Source organism: Mauremys mutica, chromosome 1 (assembly GCF_020497125.1).
Source record: "Mauremys mutica isolate MM-2020 ecotype Southern chromosome 1, ASM2049712v1, whole genome shotgun sequence".
Lineage (NCBI taxonomy): Eukaryota > Metazoa > Chordata > Testudines > Geoemydidae > Mauremys > Mauremys mutica.
In genome coordinates this window covers 355,557,523-355,580,006 of record NC_059072.1, presented here as the reverse complement: position 1 = coordinate 355,580,006, position 22,484 = coordinate 355,557,523, and the positions used below count along the sequence as shown (strand labels likewise).

The 22,484-nt window shown below is 49.5% G+C and overlaps 1 protein-coding gene across 1 annotated transcript; it reads right to left on the bottom strand.

The window, feature by feature from the left end:
• Positions 1-5,176: 5,176 nt before the first annotated feature.
• Positions 5,177-18,711, bottom strand: WDR73 (WD repeat domain 73). The gene is made up of 8 exons (XM_045022897.1): positions 18,482-18,711; positions 17,909-17,976; positions 16,078-16,166; positions 14,419-14,507; positions 12,842-12,909; positions 11,388-11,552; positions 8,874-9,248; positions 5,177-6,964 (listed from the first exon to the last, which is right to left on the bottom strand). Exons 1-8 carry the CDS (start codon positions 18,661-18,663, stop codon positions 6,729-6,731), a joined length of 1,272 nt encoding a protein of 423 aa, XP_044878832.1. The 5' UTR covers positions 18,664-18,711; the 3' UTR covers positions 5,177-6,728.
• Between the last annotated feature and the right edge of the window lie 3,773 nt (positions 18,712-22,484).

The window sequence follows — 22,484 nt, the reverse complement described above, 5'->3', positions numbered from 1 at the left end:
TCCCCACCCCCTCTTCTAAATGGAAAAGCACCAGGTTTAAGATGGATTCCAGTACTAGGTGACATGGTCACATGTCCTGTGAGACCCCCCAAGCCTTCATTCTTCTGGGCCTGACTCACAGGAAGGCTTGTAAGTAAACAGAGCCATCCACAGTCAGTTGTCCTGGTTAATGGGAGCCATCAAGATTCCAAACCACCATTAATGGCCCACACTTTGCATAATTACAATAGGCCCTCAGAGTTATATTTCATCTTTCTAGTTTCAGATACAAGAATGATACATTCATACAAACAGGATGACCACACTCCGTAGATTATAAGCTTTGTAATGACACCTTACAAGAGACCTTCTGCATGAAGCATATTCCAGTTACATTATAGTCACACTCATTAGCATAGTTTCATAAAATCATATGGAGTGCAACATCACACTGGACTTACAGTAATGGCACGGGGTAGCGTTTAGCCAGACGGGTGACACCTGCTGTCAGATGCACAGACATGGCAGCCATTGGCTTCCAATGAGGCCCTGCACACGCACAGAAGAACTCAACGAGATGGGATACCGTCGGCCATGCCCAGTGATGAGCTGCCAAAATCTTAACAACGGGTTCCCTATAAAAAGTTCTGATTTAAGGGATGTGCGACAGCATGTATTTTTTGTACCAATAGGGTTACCATACATCCATATTTTCCCAGGAGGTGATTAAGAACCGAAAAGCCTGACATGTCCAGGAAAATACAGATGTATTTTAACCCTACCTAAAGTTCTTTTTTAAAAAGATGGGGCTGAACTAGAAATGAGCTCCGTTTCACATGTGTGGGTGGTGATCAGGGACAGTCTCAATTTTTGGGTCTTTTTCTTATATAGGCTCCTATTACCCCTCACCCCCGTCCCGATTTTTCACACTTGCTGTCTGGTCACTCTAGGGTGTGCACATGTGTGGGTCCCAGCTGCTCCCTGCCCCCCCCCCCCATTGAAGCAGGTGTGCAGGGTTACTGCCCTGGGAACTGCAGGGCACCAGTGGCCATGGGGCTGGCTGCAGATAGGGGCGTGGGGCAGGGCTAGCTGGAGGCAGGGAGTGACACGGGCTGGCTGTGGGCAGGTGATGCAGACAGGCGGGCTGCGGGCGGCTGTGGGCAGGGGGTGGCTGCGGGCGGCTGTGGGCAGGGGCTGGCTGCAGGCAGGGGGTGGCTGTGGCAGGGGCTGCAGGCAGAGGCTGGCTGCGGGCAGAGGGTGGCTGTGGCAAGGGCTGGCTGCGGGTGGCTGTGGGCAGGGGGTGGGGCAGGGGGCGGCTGGGGGCAGGGGCTGGCTGGGGGCAGGGAAGGCGGGGGAGGGGCGCAGATACTCACACGGGGGGGGGGAGCGGCTGGGAGCAGCAGGAGCCCCAGGGCCAGAGGTCCAAAGAGCAGGAGCAGCAACAGGGCCAGGAGGCAGCTCACAGGGCTCTCGCAGCACAGCGCAGCGCCCCCCGGCGGCCGGGAGGAGGAATTACAGGCTTCCCAGGCAGAGCCCATCAAAGCTTCCCTCGCAGGGAAGCCAATTAACAAGCGGTTCTAAAACCGCTTCTAAATTTAACAACGGGTTCGCGTGAACCCGTGCGAACCAGCTCCAGCTCACCCCTGTTGCCAGCCCTGATACCTGGAACCCTCTCCCCCGACTTGCCTTTCAGTAAAGAGCCAGCTATGTGGCCAGTGCTCAGTATATACGCTCACGTGCTACCCCGAGGCCTGGCATGTCCAGCTGCTCGGTGATCTCCGGGTCACTTTGCATGCACTGTGTACCCTAGTGCCATGTGCACACAGCCCATCGAGTCTGGCTCACGAGACTCACACAGGGGTTATACACACTGAGTCTAGGCCTGAAGTGGGCCTACAACTTTCACTCAGGCCATGGCTGGGACCTCCTTGCGCCTGCGGAAAGCCATTTTGAATGTGCTTCTTCCTGTTCTTCCACTGACCTGGCCTTTCCGTGGGGCCGCGCTCATCGCTTGCAGCTCTGATAGGGCTTTTGGACTGAGAAGATTGGCTTCCCCGTTGTCTTTGCTGGTGTTATTCTGGATTTAGGCTGGTTTTACTGAACGCAGCGTCTGGCCCCCAAATAAAGACCTTTATAAATGATCAGGTCTTCCTGGGTGCTGGAGGCAGAAGCAGCTGAGAAGGCCCAAGGTACTTGATCCCCATCCTTTCAATGCTGGCATTAAATTGATCATGTCGGGTGGGTACGCTGCCCTGCCCCAACAGTGCACCACACAAAGGCGCTGAACGTCTGTGGTCCCTGCCCGCGTATCCTGGGGGAACGCTCCCGCCCGTCTGGTAATCCGGTTCCCCCTCTGTATGTGCAATTAGCCCGAGAGTGGTCTCGGGTCTGTACAGCTGGGACCTCAGAAAAGCCTGCTGCCGGGTCCCATAAGCAGCGGGCGCTGCGCGTGATGGACCGACCAGCACCATGCTTCTGTGCAGGACAGCAGTGAAAAGCCCCTGCGGGGGGGGGATGACAGCAGCCTCTGGCCCCCTGCAGCCTCTGGGGGGTGCCACCCGATGGTGGGTTCTCTGTGGTGGGAGGAGCAGGAAGCAGGCCCCTCTCCCTGAACCGGCCAATGCAAACTGCGAGGGATGGGGGCAGGGACAGAACACGGAGCTGCCTCCCTGCCCAGGGCTGCAGCGACGTGCCAGCAGACAGCCGCTTCCGGGAGCGGCGTGGGGCCATGGCAGATAGGCAGGCAGCCTGCCTGAGCCCCGCTGCACCACCAACTGGTTTAGGTGCAGACCACGTGCAGTGTGACAATATGACCCCTGCATCCAAACTCCCTCCCAGCGCTTGCACCCCTCCCTCCTGCACCCCAAGCCCCTGCCCCAGGCTCAGCCCGGAGACCCTCCCACACCCCAAACCCCTCAGCCCCAGCCCAGAGCCTGCACCCCCTCTTGCACCCCAACCCCCTGCCCGGTGAAAGTGAGGGAGGTGGGGGGAGAGCGAATGAAGGAGGGAGCAGGCAATGGAGTGAGTGGGGCAGCGCCTCGGGGAAGGGGCAGGATAGATCTTGGGTTGATCTTAAATTCAAAGTGATCTTGTGCGTAAAAATGTTGGAGACCACTGTAGACGACTTTTAGTCTATAAAGCAGTACTAAGCCCAACTCTCCTCTATGGCTGTGAGACTCGGGTTACTATAGAAAACACCTGAAAAACCTGGAACGTCAGCACCAGCACTTTCTTGGGAAGATCCTCAACGTAAAGTGGGAGGATCGTTGCACTAATGTCAGTGTCCTCACAGAGGCCAACATCTTCAGTGTTGAGGCCGATTATCCAGCACTAGCTGAGGTGGAGCAGGCACTGTGTGCGTATGGCAAAGCCTTGTCAGAGAGGGAATGTCCATTTTTGAGGAAAATTGCCTTGCCCTGGTCACAGAAAAATGCCAGAAAGGAAAGACAATAGTCATGCAGCAATTGCAGCCCAACCCTGTCGTCCACCACCACCTACAATGTCTGCCAACGAGCCTGTGGCTCAAGGATCAGACTCCTTAGTCACCAAAGGACCCATGAAAAATAAAACGTGTGAAAGAGATCATCCTCAACTCATAGACTTTAAGGTCAGAAGGGCCCATTATGATCTTCTAGTCTGACCTCCTGCACAATGCAGGCCACAGAATCTCACCCACCCATTCTTGTAACAAACCCCTGACCTACGTCTGAGCTACTGAAGTCCTCAACTTGTGGTTTAAAGACTTTGAGGTGCAGAGAATCCTCCAGCAAGTGACCCGTACTCCACACTGCAGAGGAATGCAAAAAAACCCCAGGGCCTCTGCCAATCTTTCCTGGAAGAAAATTCCTTCCCGACCCCAAATATGGCGATCAACTAAACCCAGAGCATGCGGGAGACTCACCAGCCAGACACGCAGAAAAGAATTCTCTGTAGTAACTCAGATCCCACCCTATCTAGTGTCCATCACTGGCCATTGGGCATATTTCCTGCTAACAGTCAAAGATCAATTAATTGCCAAAATTAGGCTATCCCATCATCCCTCCATAAACTTCTCAAGCTTAGTTTTGAAGCCAGATATGTCTTTGACCCCACTGGTCCCCTTGGAAGGCTGTTCCAAAACTTCACTTCTCTGATGGTTAGAAACCTTCATCTAATTTCTAGTGTTCTTGTGTCTACATTGGTACTGATCTTAAATAATTCCTCTCCCTCCCTGGTATTTATCCCTCTGATATATTTATAGAGAGCAATCATATCTCCTCAGCCTTCTTTTGATTAGACTAAACAAGCCAAGCTCTTTGAGTCTCCTTTCATAAGGATCGATGGAAAAACAGAGCCTGTCAAACTAAGTTGCGCTCTTTTTTGTTATGAGATTACAAGCTGGTTGATAAAGATAACAGCGTTGACATAATATACTTTGACTTTAAGGCACATTTTGATTAAAAAACTAGAAAGGTATCAAATTAACATGGCGCACAAGTGGATTAAAGCTGTCTGATGGGTCTCAACATGTAATTGCGAAGGGGGAATTTTCATTGAGCGGGTGTGTTTCTCTACAGGTCCCACAGGGATCAGTTCACAGCTCTATGCTAATATTTTTATCAATGACTTGGAAGAAAACATAAAATCATCACTGAAAGTTTGCAGGTGACACAGAAGTTGGGGAGAGACAAATAACGAAGAGGACAGGTCCCTAACAGAGTGATCTGGAGCGCTCAGTAAGATGGGCATAAGAAAATATGCATTTTAATATGGTTAAATATAAATGTATACATCTGAGAACAAAGCTTGCAGGTCATACTTACTGGAGGGGGACTCTCTCCTGGGCAGCAGTGACTCTGAAAAAGATTTGGGGGTCATGGTGGATAAACAACTGAACATGAGGTCCCAGGGTGACACTGTGGCCAAAGGAGCCACAGTTCTGGTGCCCACAATTCAAGAAGGATGTTGACAAATTGCAGAGGGTTCAGAGAAGAGCCACAGGACTGATTAAAGGATTAGAAAACCAGCCTTATAGTAACAGACTCAAAGAGCTCAATCTATTTAGCTGAACCAGAGAAGGTTAAGGGATGACTTGATTACTGCCTATAAGTAGGTACACAGGGAACAAATATTTAACAATCAGCTCTTCAGTCTAGCAGACAAAAGTCTAACATGATCCAATGGCTGGAAGTTGACACTAGACACATTCAGACTGGAAATCAGGTGCACATTTTTAACGATGAGAGTGATTAACTATTGGAACAATTCACCAAGGGTCGTGGTGGATTCACCATCACTGACAATTTTTAAATCAAGATCAGATTTCTTCTAAAAGCTCTGCCCTAGGAATTAGTTTGATGCAGGTCTCTGGCCTGTGCTTCACAGAAGATCAGACTAGATGATCACAATGGTCCCGTCTGGCCTTGGAATCAGTCTATGCCCTCTACTAGTACCAACATTTTCAATATATACACAATACTGTGCGGGGTGCGTCTGGAGTGCCAGCTAAAGCTTAATCCCCTGGACTCTATCCTCCCCATCACCCCAAACACAAGCTTGTCTGTGCACTCAGTACCACAAACCAAGCAGGGAGGCAGTGACGTTGCAAAGGACAGGTGCCAACTGCTGCTGAAAGAAAACAAGGACAGGCCACGATCCCATGGGAGCAGAATTACACACAGCAGGAGGAAAGCGAAGACTGGCTGGAGCTCTGGCTGAAGACAAACAAGCTTAAGAGCTGACACAGAAAGAGCAGAAGCAGCTGAGACCTAGGCCAAAATGGAGCTGACGTGATGCCCAGGACCTCTGAAGAGGAGTGAATTCTTGTCCCCTATGAATCTAGCTACCTTGCTCCCCCTCTGCTCACATTCATTTTCTTCACCGAGACTTTCAGCAGCCACCTCCTTTGTATGGTCTGACTGTAACACAGCACTTTGTGACACACAGTACACAAAACCCTGCAGTTAAACATAAGCCAAACTTCAACAGCAGATTGTCACGTGTATTTGTTACAACAATTCACCCTGACGTCCTCCATCATAAGCCCTGGGCCTACAATTGGAGCCCTGTATACTCACAAGGTGTTTCACTGAAATCAATGGGGCGCTGCTCAGGCATACGTGGCTGCAGGGTTTAGACATTTGAGTGTAAGGTATTTGGGGCAGGGATTTTGTCTGTAAAGCATTACGTGCAACTAACAAACACAGAATGGGATTGGAGGCTAGTAAAACGATCAGACACTTATCCTGATGAAAAGTGCTATGCATGAGCTACGAGGTATTATCCACACTTTCTTGGTCTTAGTTGCACAAGAAAAGTCAAAACACCTTTCAAAATTAAGCTAGGTGTATTAATGTTGAAAGGCTGCTGTCAACATCACAGGAGCCATAAGCGTGGATTGCCCGGTGCACAGCAGTTTCATTAGTGAAACTATTCTCATGCTATTAAAACTTGACTGAAATGTTGCTGTCTTGGGTTGCAGATTTTCCCCGGTGGTGTGGGAAGCCAGCTCACAGCAGCTTTGAGAAGCAGTAAGTGACACAGGCCACATGAGGGCAGTCTGAGGAGGATGCAAGAACTAAAAAAGGAAAAATGGCGACAAATGAAATAGATGTTTAAAATTCATACTGTTTTAAATAATCCAGAGAGTGTAAAACTTATTCTGAACAATGATCTTCAGTCTAGAGTGTCCCTTATACACAGGGTTACATGTGCAAGGGCAGCAGATTTCAGAAAAAAATCAGTCTGAGTTTTCATAACAGGAAGACAGATCAACTTTCCTTGTGAGACTCTGCCCAGTCCCAGACATGCAGGGAGCCATCACTTGCTGCTGATAACAACATTCTTGGTTTCCACGGATGCCAAGCATGTGTTGTAACCAGGGGAAAGTCACCACCGTTGTCCATGCCACTGATGATATGTCCTTTGTGACTAAACAGCGACTCTGCCTCTCCACCAGACACAGGCCAGCTCCGTGTGTCATAGATGTCAACGGTCCCATTGAAGCCTTTGTTTAAAGAATAAAAAAAAGAACGTCAGACTATAGAAATGGGCGACTGTTCAGCTTGGTCCAGGAGCCCTAACTTCCACTTGCCCTGCTATGCGAGCTCCACTCAGGCACACTGCGCTCCAGTTCACACATTCCATCCAGGCAGGACAGGGGAGATTGAACAGGCTACAACCCTGGAGTCAAGAGACCCCAGGTATCCACCACTGAAAGAATGTAGTGCAGGCTCAGGTAACCCGAGAATTCATTCACCTACGTTTATACCATCCCTGTTGAGACAAGACCTCATGCTCATGGTGTCCCAACAGGAACACTGCCTGGTATCCCAATCTGTGTAGATGTACACGGTTGGCACTGTTGAACAGGCAGCATTTACCAAGAGCTCCCACACAGTTATCAGAGGGAATTTGTGTTCTAACGTGAGAAGTCACATACAATAGGGTGACAGCTACTGGCACATACTACAGCATAGAATTATAGAAATGTAGGCCTGGAAGGGACCGCAATCGGTCATCTAATCCAGTCCCCGGCACTCAGGCAGGACTAAGTCATAACTAGACCATCCCTGGCAGGGATGTCTAACCTGCTCTTAAAAACCTCCAGTGACGGAGATTCCTCAACCTCCCTAAGCAATTTTTTTTTTTTTTTGCAATGCTTAACTACCTTGACAGTTAGGAAGTTTTTTCCTAATGTCCCACCTAAACTGTCCTTGCTGCAATTTAAGCCCATTGCTTCTTGTCCTGTCCTCAGAGGTTAAGAACAATTCTTCTCCCTCCTCTCCGTAACAACCATTTATGTACTTGAAAACTTATGTCCCCCCTCAGTCTTCTCCTCTCCAGACTAAACAAACCCACCTTATTCAACCCTATTTACTTCAGACCATTTCTCCAGTTTGTCCAGATCATTTTGAATTATAATCCTACCCTCCAAAGCACTTGCAACCCTTCCCATTTTGGTATCGTCCGCAAACTAAATCATTGATGAAGATATTGAACAGAACCAGACTCAGGTCCAATGCCTGTGATGATTATTACTACGAGACAGTATCTAAAGCTTTAGTAAAGTTAAGATATACCACAACTACCACTTCCCCTCCATCCGCAAGGCTTGTTACCCTGCCAAAGAAAGCTACCAGGTTGGTTTGACATGATTTGTTCTTGACAAATCCAAGTTCACAGTTCCCTATCACCTTATTATCTTCTAGGTGTTTGCAAACTGACTGCTGGATTATTTGCTCCATTATCTTTGCGGGTACTGAAGTTAAGCTGACTGGTTTGTAATTCCCTGCATGGTGAGTGCTGAATGATGCTACAGCAATGAGCAGGAGCAATCTGAGATTAATTCAGGTCAGCGTAGAGCATTGATGGAGCTGGGGAGGGATGGAGAAGAGGCCTTTATTATTTCACCGTGGGCCTGATTTTCAGTAACTGGAGACCCAACTTGCACTTATGCATTCGCTCAAGCACTAACTGCACACGCTAACCAGGGATCTGCACGCACACCTGAGTTAAGCGTGTGCACAAAAGCAGGTGCAGGCCTGGGGCTGCACTCAGAGCCAGTACATGTGACTGTATTTGGAGGAAGCTGCACCCACTTGCCATCTTGTCCCAGGCTCTGCACCAAACCCCACCCTGCTGTAACTTGACTGAAGTCCATGGGGTTACACCAGGGCTGAGTCTGGCCCATCAAGTTTTGTCATCATTTTAGCTCCCTGGGAGATGAAACACACAGCTTATCTCCATCATGGCTCTAGGGATCAGCAGTCACATGATCTCACTCCAAACTGACAAGCCATATTATAACACATGGCACCATGGGTACACAGATCGCCATGGGACCAGGCTTTCAGTGCAGACTCAATCAGATCTGAAAACACAGGGCAAACAAATCCCCACCTCCCGAGAGTTACCTGAAACGGCGAGACATCCGTCCAGAACAGGAGCCCACGAGACGCACAGGAACTCCGCACTTTGGCTGGCTGCAGAAACTTTGCACCTGGCCGATTTCAGAGGCTTTGGGATATTTCTCAAGTCCGTTAGTGTGAGCTGTCCTCCAGACGAGAGGCGGGCTATGGTGGGTGCATTCACATCAGAGCCCTGCAGACCAGAACTGACACCCATGCACCACTGCTCCCCACTGAGCGCCGAAGGAACGGACATATCACCCTGGGGACTCTGCGGCTGTCGAACATCTGCCAGGCACAGCTGCCCCTTCACACAGCAGGCCAGCCAAGTATTACAGTCCAGGAATTCCAGGCCGCTGACCTCATCGCTGATACTAGAGGCTAAGAGAGGAGGAAGAGAACCTCAGACTTCACAGGATGCTCAGCTATAACTACTAGGTTCAGAAATTGGAGGGGTGACAAATAGATCAGACACAGGGTTAAATACGTTCCTTTCTGTGGAAGCAGACTTGGAAGCTGCTTTAGAAAGAGGAAGGGTCAGTTTTCGGGCAGGACTAGCAGCAGGGAGCTGGCGTATGCCCTAGGTCTATTACGGTACAGGCTCAAATGCTAAGGGCCATGTTCTGCTCTTGCTAGGGGGAGCTGACCCCTGGGCAGAGGACATGCACAGGTGTATCTACCCCAACACAAGGTTAGTTCCAAACCCAAATCCCCCATTCATCAAACTGCAGATAAGTAAGGCTACAAGACCTCCATGACATTGGGGAGCCCTGCAGCAGCCCAGTCTCCGCGGGCGGCAGGGGACCCTCCTGCAGTTGACCAGCTGCCAGAGGAGGAGGGGTGGGGGGAGGGGGAACGGACCCTGCAGCTCCCACCAGCAGGGACCCCTGAGCTGTCCAAGGGCCCCCTGCAGTTGCTCAGCTGCTGCAAGCAGCCAGCCCCCGCCTCCAACCCCTTCCCCGCCTGTGGCAGAGGGACCCCTGTGGTGCTCAGCTGCCGCGGGTGGTGGTTCTCTGCTCCCCCCCCAGCTCCCTGCCATTGGACAACGGGGTCCCTGCAGCTCCCCATTTGTCAGGGATGTTTTTAGTAAAAGTCAGGGACAGGTCACAGCTTCTGTAAACTTTTGTTTATTGCCTGTGACCTGTCCATGACTTTTACTAAAAATATCCATGACAAACCATAGCCTTACACACGAGCCCCCAAGCTATATTCTCGTCCTCACCACGAAGAGCTCCGCTACGGACAGAAAAGCAGCACGCTGGAACGGTATCACGGAGACACAAACGCACAATGCCAGCTACTTTTCACTACGGACACACACTTCCCAATGCCCCCTCAGTACAACCAGCCCCAGCTGCTGGACATCTGAAAGCCACTGGGACTGGTAATACAAGTGTTGTCCCTCAGGTGTTGGATCTGTTGGGAGTGAAAACTTATTTAGGCCTGACAGAAGCCTGCTGTGGATTTTAAGAGACTGTTCTGATAGAGTTTAACACAGTAAGCAAAAGGAGAGTAATCCTGCTTGTGAGAACAAGAAAAGAAAAAGTACCTAAAAAGCTAGAAAAGACCGGTGTGAACTAACACTAAACCTGTACTGATGGGAGAGGAGAGTTAACTGTGGTGAGATTTTCTTATGATTTTCCCACTGGTGAGTAATTGAGCACTACTTGCTAAGTGTTTTGCCTTAAAAGATATTATGCAGACCCATCTTCTGAGTACGTGAATATCAGTCCAACAGGACTGGGAACCCTGATCCTGTAATGTGGAATTATCCAGGCTTTGGACAGAGTTGGGGTAATGATTAAAGAAGGGGCTAAGATCCACTGACTTTCAGTAAGTTTTAAGTTCCTAAATCACTATGGCCCCTGCGCAGCGGAGTTCAAAAGTGCCAACAGACAGGTCATTCTAAGAGAATGTTGCATTGTGGGATTGCAGCTAGGGGACTGCTTATACTGGTACAGGCATGTGTTCATGCTGTCACTGTGCCAGCAGAACTTTACCAACTGGGAGCCTGTGACACTCTGATCCGGGGAATAACTATGCTGAAAGAAGTGAAGGATTTTGTCAGCAGGAGGAAAAAGTAAGTGTGGACATGCACCAGGCTGTGCTCAAAAAAGGGGAGTTTTGCTGATACAATTTTCTAGCATAAACCACAGCCTAGGAGCGTCTGAAAACATTCCGCTTGCTCTACAGCACAGGTTCACAACCCTGGGGTTATAGCTGGGTTCATGGCATTGCAACCACCATCCGTTCTTCATGGCTAGGTAAGAGGAGGATGCCAAAGCTATGTTCTGCAGTGACATGGGGTCGCCATGTGGAAAAGGTTGAAGATAAATTTTTGTAAGTGCCTAAGGGGCTCAGGTGCGTAAGTCTCATTGGGATTTAGGCACTTTTGAAAATCTTCCCCTGAAAACCACTGGTTTAAAGAGTGCACTGCTTAGGTAGTCTATTGTGAAATCTCCCTCCACCCCCAGCCCCAACTTTATAAATGCAAACAAGACCAGGTTTCTCTCTAAATACCTGCTGTGTAGATGTTTTTCTTTGATTCAATCTCTGTAATTTGGACATTGTTGACTCTTGAGCCATGAAGGACACAGGGGGTTCTGGCCAAAGTGGTTGCAATTTTAGCCCAAGATTTCTTGCTGTCATTTCCCGTAGGGATGGTACTTACAGATTTAATAACATCTATTTGAAAGAGACACATAATAAGCTGTAACAGTGCAAGTACTGAATTAGTTACATTTTTGAAGTGTTTTGTGAATATGTATTACAATTCAACCCACAATTGCTATTTTAAATCTTCTTCCAAGAGCACAAATACCTTTCACAACACTTGGTAAAACGGTCTATTTAGAAATCTAGACAACCCAATATTAGAGTGTTAAGCAGGTTGCTTGTTTTCAATGACAGAATAAATAAAATCATTGCAATAAATACTTAGCACTTCTCTTCCATAGACTTCACAGTGCTTTACAAAGTGGGGGTCCCCATTTGACAGGTGGGAAACTGAGGCACAGAGCAGTGATGTGATTCGCAGCAGGTCAGAGAGTACAGCCCTTGTTCATACTGCTGAAAGCTCCTGCTTAGGAGAGTGATGCCAATGAAGTGAATGGGACAACTCCTGTCAGTAAGTGCTTGCAAACAAGAGTAAGGGATTTACAATCTGCCCCAAAGCGAGTCAAAGGCAGTGAGGGAACAGATCCGAGGTGTTCTAACTTCCAGTCCGACTGGGCTGGGCTGCCCTAGTAACAGCACAGCAGATGCCAGTGGTTAAAAACATGACATTGTTCTTTCAGCTAAACAGCTCTGAGGCCAGTGGCAGTGCAGGGAATTTGGCCATGTGACTAGTAACACTGAGTGAAGATCAATTAAATGCATCCACAGAAACATGCTGAAAATGGACTCCAGAACCCATAACCTGCACTGTGTGGCGGAAGCTCAGATGGTGAGTCAGAGCCCCAGCTCGCTCCTGGTGAACTGTGGCTCTCTACACAACAATTTCACCTTGACATGCAGGCCAAAGTTTCCAGGGACTGGTGATTTGGGGCCTCAATCTGAGACACCTTAAAGAGGCCCAATTCTCAGAGATGCCGCTCACCCACACTTCCAGGGGGTCTCAGTTTGGGCCCCCATAACGCCCAGCCATTTTTGAGAGTTTAGGCCACAGAGCCCTTTTTGTCCTCCATAATTCCAGGGCACTTCAATAAGAAACGTTAACAATCTGCCCTTCTCTAGCACCTCCCATCCAGGAGCCTCCAAGTGCTCCACAACTAGGAGAGGATTAATTCACACGATCCCCCACCTCCCATGTAGTAGGGAAGCTCTAGTCCTCTTGGGCAGCAAGGCCGAGCGAGTTGCCAATGGTACTTTATACGTCATCCATGCTGCAGGAGGACTGTGCAGAGAGGAGCTAGCGGCAGACTGTTTACCTACCAATTTAAACGTGTGTAACAGCTGCTCAGACATGCACTCACCAGTGTCCTCCGCTGCCAACTGCCACACCTGCAGGGAAGTATCTGGTGGGCCACTTGTTACCAGCAAGCTGTGAAAACAAGGAAAGCAGATGCAAGCTCTTCATTAATGAGAAGTGGCCTTTCCCCTCAGGGCTGGTACATGCTGGTGATGACAGGCATGTCTGTTCTCTCTGTTTCCTCTCACCATGCCCAGGGCTCAGGCTCAGTTTCTCCCATCCTGCACCTGGGGCAGGGACAGGCACACCTCTGGCATTAAGCTATGCTAGGGCTGCCTGCATCTGGGGACCTCACAGGAGTCTGCCTGGTTCCCCCTGTAGTCAGAGCAGCCCCAGGGTGATGTCATTTATTTAGCATATTTGCAGCACATACCAAGACTGAGAAGAACAATGTGAGCAAACACCGAGGAAGGGAGACTAGCAGAGGGGTGTGTGCACGTGGGGTGGGGAATCCTGTCAAGAGGTGGGGTGAACAGGTGACAGAAGTTGGATGTCTGCATGGCCCTCAAATGGCCATGAGAAAGTCCTTGCAGAGCGTCCAGCATTCTCCTTGGCAGGGACACTCCGGCCCAGGAGAGGTGAGAGTCCAAGGTATAGCAGACGGTGCCCGGTGCTCAGGTCCCAATGGCTCTCCACGGACTTAACAGACACCAAGGGCTGCTTTGCCTTTTCATTCCTGCCCTGCTGTAATGTCAGCAATTGAGTCTCTGCCTCCAACACTAGACTGGGCAAAGCACTGGAAAATATCCAGGGAATCATCTGTGGGAGCTTGGGGAGAGGAGAGGGAAAGGGGAGAGGGAGCTGGGGTCAGTGAAGGAGGCTGTTTGCAGGAGCTGCCTCCTAAAAATTCCACCACCAGGGCAGTCCTTTCTGTCACCCATGTAGCTGTCAGGTGGCGCTGCTAACACTGCCTCTTCTCTACAGCTGCTCCCTTTCTGCGGGCTCCTCTGATCTGCCCTCCCCTGCGTGACACAGGACAGCAAGAGTAGAGCGGCCAGCTGCCCCATGCACTCCACCACACAAGCTTGAGCACTTCTGTACTGGGGAGGAGGGGAAGGAGATGTCCCAGCGGGTGAGATACCCAAGGCACCTCTCCTGGGTGAGGCCATGTAGAAACCCCCCAGAGAGGGAGGCCCGCCGGAGGAAGAGAAAGAAGTGAGCCAGTGGAATGCACAGGGGAGTATACACAGGAGTGCATGGGGGAGGGGCCAGGAGAGGCAACATCACATCAGAGGGCAAAGTGGGGGGAAGATGGTGAATTGAGGCAACAGCAAGAGAAAGTGAGAGAGGAAACTGACCTGGCACTGAAGGGAGAAGGAGCCAGAGCCCTTTCCGCTAGGGGATTTTCACATACGTTCCTGTTTTACTGGACCTCTCTTTGCAGATAGCCTGGCTGAGTGTTTGGGGGGTTGGGAAGGCCCTTTTGAGCCCTTGTTACATTCATTTTGCTGGCCAGCTATGTTAAAAGCTGGCAAGTCTTGTCAGGTGGCTCAAACTGGACAGGGAAGGGGGAGTTTTCATCAAACAAAACAAATCCAACACATCCATTCAACAGGAACCAGAAAGTCCCCGTCCATATACCTGGTGTCTGGCACATGCCGCAGGCTGTACACAGGGCGGTTGGAAAATCCACCACGCTCCACTTTGAAATCTCTCTCGGGACACAAACCCTACAAATCAGAAGCAGACAGATGCTGTTCTTTAGTCCATAATGCCGCTAAGTTCAACAGTCCTTCACCCTTTCAAGGTAACCGGGCAATAAGTCAAGGTCCGTAAGGGCTGAAGTACTCGGGTACAGTTAATGCTGTCGATTTATGCAGTGTTTTTTATCCTGAGGGATCTCAAAGCACTTTGAAAACAAACTGATATGCAGGGAGTGTTTCCACACTCAGCTCTGGGGAGAAGCCTAGCATATGACCATTGCACAGTTTGAGACAAGACATAAGGAATTAACTGTATCCAATACAACTGCAAGGGAATGACCGAGCTGAGGTGTGGCCAGGCACCAGGGTTTAACATTCCTGCTCCTGGAGTCATTGGAGGTTCCAAGGCATTTCTCACTAGCAGCCATGACTTTAGATTTACAACTCACCTAAAAGACAGCATCTCCAAAAGCAGAGTGCTGCATTCCCGCACGCTGGGGCACTGGCCAGCGGGGAGCATGCCACCCAGTAACCAAGCACCGTTTTCTGCAGCCCTGGGAAGCTCATCCATTTAAGTACTAACTTAGTCTGCTTCCACTTTGCCTGGACGATCAGCGGAGAGCACAGCACAAGTTAGTAGAGGAGGTACCAATACAAAATCGTTTGCAAGGGGGGGTACTATGGTGTTTGTTGTAAGTGCAGGGAGATGCTAGGGGTTCCTTCAGAAACCCAATGATGCGAATCTGAAACACTGCCAGTGCTGCCAGATCACAAAAGTTTCTGTTCTGGAGGTGGGGATGAGAGTCAGTCAGAACTGAGCAGAGCTTCTCAAATGAAGACACAGGGAGCAAACTGGCAGTGTGGCCTGGTGGACAGAGAGCTGGATTGGGACTCAGGAGATGTGGATTCATTTCTCTACTTGCCACTTGCCTGCTGGGTAACCTGAGACCAGTGGCTTTGCTGCTCCGTGCCTCAGTTTCCCTCTCTGTAAAATGAGGACGATGAAACTGATGTTGGATGTAGAGTGCTTTGAGATCTACAGAGAAAAGTGCTAGAAGAGCTAGTGTCCTTGTTCTGCATGCAGGGAGTCTGCAGGATTGGGCACTTAGTGAGGTAGATGAGTTGAGTCCAAATATGACTGCAAACAGATTTAAACTAGCCGAGTAAAGAAGGTAACAAGCAAAGCAGCCCAGGAGTCTGCTCGAACTAACTCCAGAGCAGCTGGTGTCCACACATTCATCCACGCTGCCCTGCGATAGGAACAACCTCCTAAAACTAATTCACCAAGCCACTTCTCTCTCCTCATTCAATCCCTCCTGAAAACTTATCCAGCCCTATGACAAGTCAGTCCACACTCACAACCACAACACCATACTCAGATGGAAACGTCAAGATACATCCATGCCTTCACTGAGTGATCTCAATGTATCTCTTGTTCTACCTTGTGTATCTAACCAGGTCATGTCTACATGCAGCCTATAAATTCTTCAGGGGGTGGACCCTGTCTTTTTGCACGTTTCTGTAAAACGTCTGCTGGCTGCATACATTTGGAGGAGATAAAGAATTTGAAATGAATACCACACTTGGTCACCATCACCTGCTTCTCTTTCACACACAGTTTTTGAGGCAACAGGAGCTGGAGAATTTCATTTCTTCTGGAGTTTTCACATCCCGCTACACAAACACCTAGAGTTACAAAAGAAACAATGAGGAGATGAGTTCAGGATGAGCTTGCTCATTCACCAGGAACAATCTTCTGATAGGGAATTTAAGGATTAGGGTGTTAGCTGTACTGTGGGAAATCTGTCTCAAATCACAACGTGCTGCCATTGGATCAATTTACCTCTCTCCTCTACATTTGCAGGAGACTCACCCTTCTAACCCATTTCTTCCTTCTACTTTGGTATTTTTTACCCCAACAAACTTCTCTTTCACTGTTTTCCCATTCCATTTTACTCTCCACAGGATCTCACCACTATCTCAGCTACAGCACATAGTACTTGCCCAGAGGCAACAATTGGAGTTGCTGACACAGACCTAATCAATTTCACTCAACTAATCCTGCTGGATGAAGTGCTATGTGCAGGCGTCCAGGGGGTGAAAGGTCACAGTAATGTAGGAGAAGCACCGCCATACAGCAGCATTCCCAATCCCCTACAGCAGCCGAGGACTGAACTTGTGTCTGGGCACCTGTACATAATGCTTCCTCAGCAGAATGAGCTTGACAAAGATCCTATCCCCCTCCACTGCTGCTCCTGTTAAGACCACTGGGAGGGTGTTGCGAACACAAGCAGCACTAGAAGCACAATTTTCTTAGAATGAGGCAAGGTTGCAGAAACACACAAAGGCTTTTATGGCAACAGCGCCTTTGGTTAACCTAAGCACTAGACTCCAGACCTTGGCCACTCTCCTGCTCCCTCAAAAAGTCCTGGACTGTGGGATACGTATACAGAACATTTCAACTAGTGGCCAGTGATTAAAAACCAGCTCACAGGAACATAGAAACTGCCACACTAGAACAGATGAGCAGTCCATCTAGCCCGGTATGCTGTCTGTGACAGTGGCCAGAACCAAATGCTTCAAATAAAAGTATGAGAACTTTTCAACTGCAAATGTATAATAATCTTCCTGAACATAAGTCTCTTCCTGATCTCTAATGGTGATTGGCTTAAACTCTGAAGCACAATGCTTAAATACCTGCCAAAATTTTGTCATTAATTATAACACTGAATATGCCTGAAGCGCCTGATCTACCTTCTCTAGATCATTCATTATTTTAATACACTTTTATCATGTCCCCTCTTATTCATTTCTAGTCTAGGGTAACGATCCTAATCTTTTCAATGTATCTTTTTAGTAGAGTGTTTGCAGGCCCTTGACTGTTCTCATTGCTCTTCTCTGAGCCACCTCTATCTCTAGTTGCTAGTAAGTTATCACCATCTGATGGCTGTTGAGTAGCCCGTGTGAAGTAAGTCTGAGGTCCATATCACAAAATTTACAGTAGTTGATTACTTGCAGCGTTGTCGTAGGCATGTTGGTCCCAAGATATGGCAGAGACAAGGTAGAGGAGCTAATCTTTTATTGGACTGACTTCTCTTGATAGAAGATACAAACTTTTGAGGTACACAGAGCTGTGTGACCTGAAAGTGCGTACCTTCCACCAGCAGAAGTTGGTCCAATTTGTCTCAGGCCAGATTAATTAGCAGATGACCTATCCACAATCTTTCCATGGAATCTTCTGGAAATCTATACTGTATTCGCCAGTGCTGTACCTATTTCTGTGGACTGACAGAAAAGTTCATCTCTCCAGGGCTGTTAAACGGGCCACTTTCACCAGCACTAAATTCACCCAAAAATAAATATGGGAGCCACTGAGTTCTGAAAACAGCCACTAATTTTGCCAAGGAAACACAAGTGAAATAACTCACTTTTTTCTCCTATCCATTCAATGACTCTTGTCGGCTCTTGAAGCTCAAACACATGCAAATCATTATATCTGAAAGCAAAAAAAAAAAAAAAAAAAGGGCATTAGAACGGGAACAATGTGTATAGTGGGGGTGCTAAGAGCCATTGAACCATTATGTAAATCCGGGACATGATGGAAACCACTTCAAACCAGAGGGTGCCACAGCAGCCCCAGCCCCTCGGCATTAGAACAGCCCGCAGGCAAGTCTTTAATCCCGTGGGTTAGGGATGGGGCTCATAAGCAACGGTCGCTGTTATCTCCTGCTTCCCGCCCGCAGCGCCCAAGGCGCCAGACCACCGAGGTCACGAGCACTGGCCCCGTTGTTCACGTGGGGAAACTGAGGCACGGAGCGGTGACGTGACTTGCCCAAGGCCGGGGTGGCCGCTGACCCCGCGCTTTGAGCCCGGGGGCGCCTGGCCCGCGCCGCGCCAGCTGCTCTGGGGGGCGGGGGCAGCGGCTGGTCCCCTCCCGCTGACCCGCCCGGGGCTGACGCGCAAACGGGGGCTGGGGGGCGGGGCCCGGGCGGGGCACTCACAGCCGCAAGGACTCCACCAGCCAGTCCTCCGCCGACTCCTCCGCCATCACGGGGCAGGCGCGCGCGCCGCCCAACGGCCACAGGGTCACATGACCCCTCCCCGCCACGTGACCGACAACTCGGCCAGGGCGGGACGCACGCCAGTCACGTGATACCCCAACACGTGACGCGCCTTGGCTCATACGATTCCTTCCCTGGCTTGGCCGCCCCGTACAGAGGAGTTCCGCGCCCCCCCTCCCGCCGAGTCCAGCTGCGTAGGGGGGCTACCGGCTCCTCCCTCGCCGGGCAGCCCCGAGCCCGCCCACTGCGGCTGCGCAGCCACCGCCACGTCCAGGCGCCTGCCGCTCCCCCGCCCTCAGCCGCGAGGACGGGCTCTGCGCGGAGTCCTGCCCTCCACGCATGCGCACAAGCCACTCCCTGTCCCTGCGGGCTGGAGCAGCCTGGGCGCGCTCCGGGCGCGAGGCGGGGCACCGAGCCCTGTGGCTTGTGGGGCGGCGGCCAGTGCGCCCCGCTGCGGGCAGGCAGCGGCTCGGGGCACCCGGCCGGCGCGTGGGGTCGCGTCCCTCAGTAGCTGCGCTAACGGCCGTGGCCGGACCCGCCCCCCCCCCCGGGATAGAGCCTGTAGAGAGAGGGGTCTGTGGTCAGCCTGTCTCCGGGCAATGGGGGCCGCCCGGTGGCTGCGTTGTGTGACTATGGCGGAACATATCGGCCAGCCTGGGTCAGCCCAATGGTCCATCCAGCCCAGTGTCCTGCCTTCGAGCGTGGCCAGTGCCAGGTGCCCCAGGGGGAATGACCAGACCAGGGACTCATCAAGTGATCCATCCCCTGTCGCCCATGCCCAGCTTCTGGCACCCTGCCTGTCCTGGCTAGTAGCCATTGATGGACCGATCCTTCATAGAAGCGTACGACTGGAAGGGACCCCGAGAGGTCGGCTACTCCAGTCCCCTGCACTCATGGCAGGACTGAGTATTAACTAGACCATTCCTGATAGTTGTTTCTCTAAGCTGCTCTTAAAAATCTCCAATAATGAAGATTTCACACCCTCCCTAGGCAATTTATTCCAGTGCTAAACCACCCTGACAGGAAGTTTTTCCTAATGTCCAACCTAAACCTCCCTTGCTGCAATTTAAGCCCATTGCTTCTTGTCCTAGCCTCAGAGGTTAAGAAGGACAATTTTTCTCCCTCCTCCTTGTAACAACCTTTTATGTACTTGAAACCTGTTGTTGGTGTCATCAGGCATCTGTATTAGGCCTGAATGAACCAAAGTTATTTTATGTTTGTCTAGAGTCCCTCCATGTTAAACTCTAGTCGAACTCACAGGCCAGAATCGAGAATGGAATGTGTAAAAGCTCCTTATCAGTGCAACACTGGTACCAAGAGATAATAAAGAGGCCTACCTGTGCCTGACTTAGGGGGGGCAAAGTAATAAATTCAAAAGTAAACCAAGCTAACAGCCTTGAAAAGTTACTAACAAGATGAATTGTTTGCTGATCTAACCTGCTTAGTGTAATTGCTAGCTATACAATGTGTCTACTATATGGGAGGGGATTAGAGGGAGGGGAATAGTGGGGGGTAATGAGAATGCCTAGCTGAAATCATGTATAAGAAGGGAGAAACAGTTTGTATGTGTGTGCTTCATTTGAGACGTGTGTGTCTCCTCGCACAAGCTTTTTGAGATCTCAAATAAACTTTGTCTGCTTCTCCACCTTGGTGTGTTTATTGGAGCGAAGCACACCGGGCAATGAACCACTGTTTGCAGCCTCAGGCCTTTTGGGCCGGCAACACTGTTATCATGTACCCTCTCAGCCTAATTTTCTCCAGACTAAAGAAACCCAGTTTCCCCTCATAGGTCATGTTTTCTAGACCTTTAATCATTTTTGTTGCTCTTTTCTGAACTTTTTCCAATTTGTCCACATCTTTCTTCAAACGTGTCACCCAGAACAGGACACAATACTCCAGTTGTGGCCTAGTTAGCGTGGAGTCGAGCGGGAGAATTACTTCTCATGTCTTGCTTACAACACTCCTACTAATACATCCCAGAATGATGTTTGCTTTTTTTTGCAACAGTGTTACACTGTTCACTCATGTTTACCTTGTGATCCACTGTGACCCCCAGATCCCTTTCTGCAGTACTCCTTCCTAGGCAGCCATTTCCCATTTTGTATCCGTGCAACAATGATTCTTCCTTCCTAAATGGAGTACTTTGCATTTGTCCTCATTGAGTTTCATCCTGTATACTTCAGACCATTTCTCCAGTTTGTCCAGACCATTTTGAAATATAATCTTATCCTCTAAAGCACTTGCAACCCCTCCCAGCTTGGTATCATCCACAAACTTTATAAGTGCACTCTCTATGCCATTAGCTAAATAATTGAAGATATTGACCAGAACCAGACCCAGAACTGATCTCTGCGGGACCCCACCCTTCCAGCATGACTGTGAACCACTGATAACTACTCTCTGGGAACGTTTTTCCAGCCATCTAGGCTGCATGTCCCTAGTTTGTTTATGAGCTTATCTAGTTCTTTTATAAACTCTGTTATAGTTTTGGCCTTCACAACAGCTGGCAAAGAGTTCCACAGCTTGACCGTGTATTATGTGATTAAATACTTACTTTTGTGCATTATGTTCAGAAATACTTCCTTTCCTTATGTTTGTTTTAAATCTGTTGCCTATAATGTCATTGGGTGATACTGGTTCTTGTGTTATGTGAAGAAGTAAATAATTCCTTATTCACTTTCTCTACACCTTTCACACTTTTATAGGCCTGTATCCTATCCCAATTTAGTCATTTATTTTCCAAGTTGAAAAGTCCCAGTTTTATTAATCTCTCCTCATAACTAAGATGATGTAAGATCATAAAATATTTCAGTTGTCTTTTCCAGACTAGGAACCTTCTAAGAGCCTTTGGGAAGCAAGAATGTCACATTAGCAGTTTGCTTATGTATAGTTAATATCAGTCTCTTCAAGTCAGTTGTTGTAACCCTTCTGCCAGGTGGAGCTGGCAGCTACCAGAGCCACATTCAGTATCTAGGGGTTCCTTTTCAACAATACAGCACAGAGCCAGTTTGAGACCCCACCCAGTAACCTAGGAAAATTACACACTATCCCTGGGCACCTCTGAAAGGCAAAACGTCTCTACTTGCAAGCACAGAGTCTGAGTGTAGAAAAGACACTTAAAGAAAAGAGGGAAGTCACCTGACATTAATTAGGGAAAATGCCGCAAGTAGGATTCATAAACAAAACCATGAGCAGAACATCTACCCCAGAGTGTGTGGGGCAGTGCATTCTGCCTCATGTTCTTGAGTTCTACAACCAAAAGTTCCTTTAACTGTGCGCCTCTCTGCTCCCTCACCATACCCCACTCACAGTGGTTGTTCTTGGTCATTGTGGACCCAGGGGTCAGAGGTGCATCTGTGTGAGTTCACCTTGCACCTGTGGAAGAAGGTGCTTTGCTTGCTCTGCCATCTGAACACTTGTTCTGGCTGACTGGCTGCCCCAGCAGCTGCCATTCTGCTCCGCTGGTCACCCCGCCAGCCACTCATTCCTCTCCGCTGGCCAACCCACCAGCTGCCTCTCTGCTGTGACATCTGCAGTTCAGCCTCTTGAGGTTCCACACAACTCTTAGTGATTGTTAGCTCTTAGTGGTGAGAACCTGACGTAGGTTAGGAGTAAATGCTGTCCCACCACAAGTGATTTCAGCTCTATTGCACACTTAAAATAACAAAAGGTTTCAGAGTAGTAGCCGTGTTTGTATCCGCAAAAAGAATAGGAGTACCTGTGGCACCTTAGGGTAGGTCTATACTTACCTGCCAGGTCGACGCGTAGAGTTCGACTTCTCGGAGTTCGAACTATCGCGTCTAATCTAGATGCAATAGTTCGAACTCTGAACGCGCTCCCATCGACTCCGGAACTTCACCACCGCGAACGGTGGTGGCAGAGTCGACGGGGGAGCCGCGGACTTCGATCCCGTGGCGTCTGGACGGGTGAGTAGTTCGAACTA

What these genes read in the sequence shown, in the direction of transcription:
- WDR73 (XM_045022897.1), bottom strand. Translation starts at nt 18,663, where the DNA reads ATGAGCCAAGGCGCGTCACGTGTTGGGGTATCACGTGACTGGCGTGCG. An exon ending in TGTGTGTGAAAGAGAAGCAG is followed by an intron (nt 14,508 to 16,077) that starts GTGATGGTGACC and finishes TCTGATTTGTAG; the next exon opens with GGTTTGTGTCCCGAGAGAGA. An exon ending in GTTGGCAGCGGAGGACACTG is followed by an intron (nt 11,553 to 12,841) that starts GTGAGTGCATGT and finishes TCTTTCAAATAG; the next exon opens with ATGTTATTAAATCTGTAAGT.